The 6414-nt window shown below is 56.1% G+C and overlaps 1 protein-coding gene across 1 annotated transcript; it reads left to right on the plus strand.

Annotated features, from left to right (window-relative positions):
- Positions 1-1538: 1538 nt before the first annotated feature.
- On the plus strand, positions 1539-6168 carry SMPD1 (sphingomyelin phosphodiesterase 1). Its single transcript, XM_025459314.3, has 6 exons — positions 1539-2020; positions 2925-3697; positions 4243-4414; positions 4821-4897; positions 5094-5239; positions 5404-6168. Exons 1-6 carry the CDS (start codon positions 1727-1729, stop codon positions 5811-5813), a joined length of 1872 nt encoding a protein of 623 aa, XP_025315099.1. The 5' UTR covers positions 1539-1726; the 3' UTR covers positions 5814-6168.
- The last annotated feature ends 246 nt before the right edge of the window (positions 6169-6414 follow it).

A 6414-nucleotide genomic window follows, 5' to 3' on the forward strand; every position in this document is an offset into this window, starting at 1 on the left:
TTGCCATGAAGGAGATGGGAACTCCAGATGTGCGCATTGACACCAGGCTCAACAAAGCTGTCTGGGCCAAAGGAATAAGGAATGTTCCATACCGTATCCGTGTGCGGTTGTCCAGAAAACATAAAGAGGATGAAGATTCACCAAACAAGCTCTACACGCTGGTTACCTACGTACCTGTCACCACTTTCAAAAATCTAGACTGTTAATGTGGATGAGAACTAATCGCTGATTGTCAAATAAAGGTATACAACTGGAAAAAAAAAAAAAAAAGAACTGACAAGACTTAGTAGTTCTGCCCGCCCCCCGCCCCCCCCCCGGAGAAGCACTCTAGGAATTAAAGAGCTCAGGTTTTGTGTGTGTGTGTGTATGTTTTTAAGATTTTATTTATTTATTCATGAGAGACACAGAGAGAGAGGCAGAGACACAGGCAGAGGGAGAAGCAGGCTCCTCATAGGGAGCCGGACGTGGGGTTCGATCCCTGGACCCTAGGATCAGGCCCTGAGTCAAAGGCAGACGCTCAACCGCTGGGCCACCCAGGCTGCCCCAAGGGACCTGGGTTTTTGTTGTTGTTGTTGTTGTTGTTGTTTTATTCATGAGAGACACAGAGGCAGAGACACAGGCAGAGGGAGAAGCAGGCTCCATGCAGGGAGCCCGATGCGGGACTCGATTCCGGGTCTCCAGGATCAGGCCCTGGGCTGAAGGTGGCGCTAAACCGCTGGTCCACCCAGGGATCCCCAAGGACCTGGTTTTAATTGCTATTCTGCCACTTAATTTCCCCATGCTTCATTTTCCCCATCTACAAAATGGACTGTTAGTATTACATACTTCTTAGGGTTGTTCCAACTGAAGATAGTAATACAGTGTCTGGATCCGTGTGGGAACATGAACAGAGCTCAATAAATGTTAGTTTCCAGCATCATGGATCCACGGAGATGAGACACCCAAGTTCTAGTCCATGTTCCCGGCCTTCCTGGCTGTTTGACTCTACCCCTCCTTAGTCACTTCACCATCTCTGAGCCAGTGTCCTTATCCGTAGAGTGAATGTGTGACTGTCCGCACAAGTTCAGGGTCCCTTCCATTAGGAAGAGTCCGCACCAAATGGGACCCAAAGACTCTCAGTCAGGGCGACTCGAGGGTGCCAGTGCCAGTGGCAGAGCGCGGGAGACGTAGGGGCCCAGGTAACACACGCAGAGACCTGCGGGGCCGTGCCCGCCCCCAGCCAAGTGGAGGGCCAGGTGGGCTTGGCAGTTTAGCTCTTCCAGGAATTGCATCCAGGTGTGGAGAGAGGGGGCGCCTGGGAGCCTCGGCGGGCCTCTCGCCAGCCGCACCAGGGCTGCACCACGACGGAGAGAGGGCGGCGGCAGCACGCGCCCCAGGCTCGCACTGCAGGCAACTTCTCCCCGCCCGGCGGGCGGCGCAGGCGCAGGCGCAGTCGCAGTCGGGGGGCGGGGCCGGGGCGGGGGCGGGGCCCGGGCGGGGGCGGGGGCCGGGGCCGGGGCGGGGCCGGGGCGCCCCTCCCACTCCACCTCCCCCGCCCAGACAGGAGGACTCCTGACAGCAGCCGCGGCGATCAGCTGCTGGGGAACGGAGGAAGAGGAAGGGGCGGAGCAGTCAGGCGACTGCCGCGGGGGCTGGCCGGCTGTCCCCGGCGCTGTCCGGTCCCTGAGAGCCAGCTCCGAGACGGCGGGGTCCGGGCAGCCAAGCAGCCTGTCTAGGAGCTCGCGCAATGCCCCGCCACGCAGTATCGCCCGGCCAGGGCCACCCCAGGTCTGGACGGGAGCCGGAATCGGACCGGTCCCGGGGGTCCCCCAGACTGAGGCTCCTGTGGGTAGGCCTGGCGCTGGCCCTGCCGCACGCCCTGGTTCTCTGGGCCCCCGCCGGGGCACACCCGCTCCCCCCGCAAAGCCATCTGGCCAGGTTCGGGCGCTTAGTGCCCCAGCTCCGCAACACCTTTGGGTGGTGGAACCTCACCTGCCCAGTCTGCAAAGGCTTGTTCACCGCCATCGACTTCGGGCTGAAGGTGAGCGCTTACGGGGGCTGCCTTGGAGAAGCCAAGGGGAGCGCTGGCGGGGGCAGGGGCGAGAGAGGGGCTGGGCCTGGAGTCTGGGAGAGCAAACCTGACCGGGAGGCTGGCACCCGCTAGCCTTCACTGGGTTTGCTGTCCTACCTGTAGGGACACCCATGACTACAACTCCACCTCTACCTCCATCGTGACCTTGTGAAGAAAGGAGAGTTCAGATTGTTTGCCGGGCACTGTGCTAGCCATTTTACGCTGGTTAAATCAAACCCGTGAGGTGTTTTCATTATGGTTGTTCTCTCCACTTTACGAATGACTAGAGGCTGGGAGAGGTGAAGTCGCTTGCCCAAGGGCAGACAGCTGGCGGCTAGGGGAAGGGCTGGGTCTCCTTTCCTTGTATATCTGACTCTGAACCCCCCTTTGCCTTAAACTTGGCATCTCTAGTCCAGAGCACCAGGCCTTGTACCAGGGACTTGAATTCAGAAGCATCCAAGGGTATGGGACTCGATAGGGGTGCCTTGACCCTGATGGATTATGATGAGTGCTAGTTGGTAGGTGAGATTTGCAGTGCTCTCCAGGGCCTGCCCCTGTGTGTGTCCCCAAACTATGGACAGCCAAACTTCCCAGCCCAAGTTTCAGGGCACTGTGCAGAAGCCAGCTGGACAAGCAAAAGACCTGAAATGCCACTGCCTACTGAGCTGAAGAAGTACTGGCCCGCTGCTGCCCGAGTCACTGGGCAATCTCTGTGGGAGGCAGGGAGTGCAGTGAGGTCTCTTCACCAGGGTGGCACTGAGTCCAGCCTGGCCCCCCAATTTGGAGATAGAGGCACAAAGGGTGGTAGCCAGGGGTTGACTTGGTCTCTGTGGCTATCTCCGACCTCTCTCATCACTGGTTCTTCTCACCACAGAAGGAGCCTAGTGTGGCCTGGGTGGGCTCTATGGCCACCAAGATCTGCAATGTGCTGAAAATAGCACCGCCCACTGTGTGCCAGTCAGCTGTCCAGCTCTTTGAAGGTGACATGGTGGAAGTGTGGACACGCTCGGTGCTGAGGCCATCTGAGGCCTGTGGTCTGCTCCTGGGCTCCACCTGTGGGCACTGGGACATCTTCTCATCTTGGAACATCTCTTTGCCAGCTGTACCAAAACCTTCCCCACAGCCACCCAAGCCCCCAGCCCCAGGTGCCCCCGTTAGTCGCATCCTCTTCCTCACTGACCTGCACTGGGATCATGACTACCTGGAGGGCACAGACCCTAACTGTGAGAACCCACTGTGTTGCCGCCGGGATTCTGGCCTGCCACCTGCCTCCCGCCCAGGTGCTGGATACTGGGGAGAGTACAGCAAGTGTGACCTGCCCCTGCGGACGCTGGAGAGCCTGTTGAGTGGGCTGGGCCCTGCTGGCCCCTTTGATATGGTGTACTGGACAGGAGACATCCCAGCCCACAACGTCTGGCATCAGTCACGTCAGGACCAGCTTCGGGCCCTGACCACCGTCACAGCCCTTGTGAAGAAGTTCTTGGGGCCAGTGCCTGTGTACCCTGCTGTGGGCAACCACGAGACCACCCCTGTCAATGGCTTCCCTCCTCCCTTCATAGAGGGCAATTTCTCTTCCAGATGGCTCTATGAAGCAATGGCCAAGGCATGGGAGTCCTGGCTGCCTGATGAAGCCCTTCACACCCTCAGGTAGTTGAGGTCCCTGGAAACTCAGGAAGAGAAAAGGTGTATGATAGTGAAGGGAGCAGGGGACCTGGGCATTACCTGTGACTGTGTTAGTATGAGTCAGCTCTCCTCACTGGCCCTTCCTGATCGACCCTAACTTCCACCTCTACCCTTATAGCCAGCCACTCTCTCTCACAGGGCTGACAGCATGTCTTCTCCATGCTGGTCTGTGTCTTTGCTCATGTTGGCCCTCTCTAAAATGCACCCCCCACTCTAACATCCCAGCTTTCCCAGACCCAGATCATATTCTTTGTGAAGGGCCTTTGCTTCCTGTTCTAGCTCACTTCTATCTTTCCCCTGAACTCCTAGAGCCCTTAGTCTTCTGAGCCATTCACCTCAGTCACACCGGCCCTATAATTAGTGCTGTTTGGTCTTCAGCTAGAATGTGAGCTCCTTGATAGGAGGATGTCCTGTATGCCTCTGCCTCCACCCAAATGCTTAGCCCAGGACTGGGCATGCAGGACCAGATTATGAATGAGTGGTGACCCTTCATGTTCACTTTGTTTCAGAATTGGGGGGTTCTATGCCCTCTCCCCACGCCCTGGCCTCCGTCTCATCTCTCTCAATATGAATTTTTGTTCTCGTGAGAACTTCTGGCTCTTGATCAACTCTACAGATCCCGCTGGACAGCTCCAGTGGCTAGTGGGGGAGCTTCAGGCTGCTGAGGATCGAGGAGACAAGGTGAGGGAAGGCAGTGAGAACATGATGGAGTATGCACTGACAGAGGTTGGAGGAGAAGCAGGCCCTTCATGACCAGACTCCTATCTGGAGCCAGAGAAACTTGGTCTTCTGGAGTTTCCAACAACAGTGTTCCCTGGTTGTTCGGCTCCTGGTCCCCCTTTGAAGCCCTTTCATTCACTCCCCCTTCTCTGGCCAGCAATGCTGGCCATTGTAGGAGATGAGTTCCACCTCTTCCTGGCCAGGCTGTCTGGACCCCTCCTTGTCCTGATACCCTTCCTCTTATTTCTTTTTAAAATTTGAAGCTCTAATTGGCTTTATTGAAAAATTCATGAATCAGGCAGCTTCCCATCTAGCAAATAGAAGGCATTCTATTCTCCCTGATAACCTTCCTTAACTCTCCCTGCAGGTACATATAATTGGCCACATCCCCCCAGGGCACTGCCTGAAGAGCTGGAGCTGGAATTATTACCGGATTGTAGCCAGGTAGGAGGGAGGTGGGGAGAGGGGTAGATGAAAAGTCTGAAGGTTGGAAATTCCTTTGAGCATCTTATCATTGCTGCCACCCCATTGGGGTAGAGAGGCATTTACTTCAACATGTAGAGAAGGAAAGCATCCCATCTCTCCAGGTTGCCTCTCCCTTCCTAGAACCTTCTGAATAAAATTAGTGTCCTCCAACCAGGTATGAGAACACCTTGGCTGGTCAGTTCTTTGGCCACACCCACGTGGATGAGTTTGAGGTCTTCTATGACGAGGAGACCCTGAGCCGGCCGCTATCTGTAGCCTTCCTGGCGCCCAGTGCCACCACCTACATCGGCCTTAATCCTGGTGAGTGAGGTGGGAAGGAGTCATTGGGATAGAGGAAGCTGGTGGGATAGAGGAAGCAGAAACAGAGTCAGAGCCAAGGCTGGCAAGGGGCAGGTAGGGCATGTGACCCCTCCCTGGAGTTGCCTTGGCTCCTTCCCTCTCCAGTCAGCCCTCCTTTCTTGCAGGCTACCGTGTCTACGAGATAGATGGCAATTACCCGGGGAGCTCTCATGTGGTCCTGGATCATGAGACCTACATCCTGAACCTGACACAGGCTAATGAACCAGGAGCCGTGCCACGTTGGCAGCGTCTCTACAGGGCTCGAGAAACCTACGGACTGCCCAATGCACTGCCTGCCGCCTGGCATGACCTAGTGTACCGCATGCGGGGTGACACACAACTATTCCAGACCTTCTGGTTTCTCTACCATAAGGGCCACCCGCCCTCAGAGCCCTGTGGCATGCCCTGTCGCCTGACTATTCTATGCGCCCAGCTCTCAGCTCGCTCCGACAGCCCTGCTCTATGTCGCCATCTGGTGCCGGATGGAAGCTTCCCTGATGACCAGAGCCTGCAGCCAAGGCCACCTCTCTGCTAGGAGCCCCAGAGCCCACAGTTGGCAAAGTACAAATCTTCAGAAAGGAGCAAAAACCCCAGAGGATAGCTGTGGTAAGAAGAGTGGTGGAAGACCCCACCTCTGGGCCCCAAGAACACCAGGGAAATAGGACCTTCTTTCATGGAGCTCTGTCCGGGGCTCTGCCTCTGCCCAGCATCTAAGCTGCTCTAGGACTACTGTCTTTCATGGCTGTGGAGCAAAGGTCTAAGTTGGTATGCCCCAGCAGACCAGACAGAAGCTGTCACTTCAGGCCTGTGCTGGCCAGCCAGGAACCCTGTACTGCTGCTGTTGCCTGGTTGCCAGGCTGTTAGAATAAAGATAAGAGACTTGGACTCCAGACCCCTCTGTGACTGTCCCACTTTATTAAGCTGGGAGGGTGAGATGCCTGGGTGGCTCAGTTGGTTAAGCCTCTGACTCTTGATTTCAGCTGGAGTCACTGATCTCAGGGTCCTGGGATCAAGCCTCGGGTGGGGCTCTGTGCTCAGCTCAGAGTCTGCTTGAGATTCTCTTTCTGCCTGCCCTTGCTCTCTCTCGCTCTCGCTCTTTATCTCTCAAATAAATTAATAAAATATTTTTAAAATAA

This window comes from Canis lupus, chromosome 21 (assembly GCF_003254725.2).
Source record: "Canis lupus dingo isolate Sandy chromosome 21, ASM325472v2, whole genome shotgun sequence".
Lineage (NCBI taxonomy): Eukaryota > Metazoa > Chordata > Mammalia > Carnivora > Canidae > Canis > Canis lupus.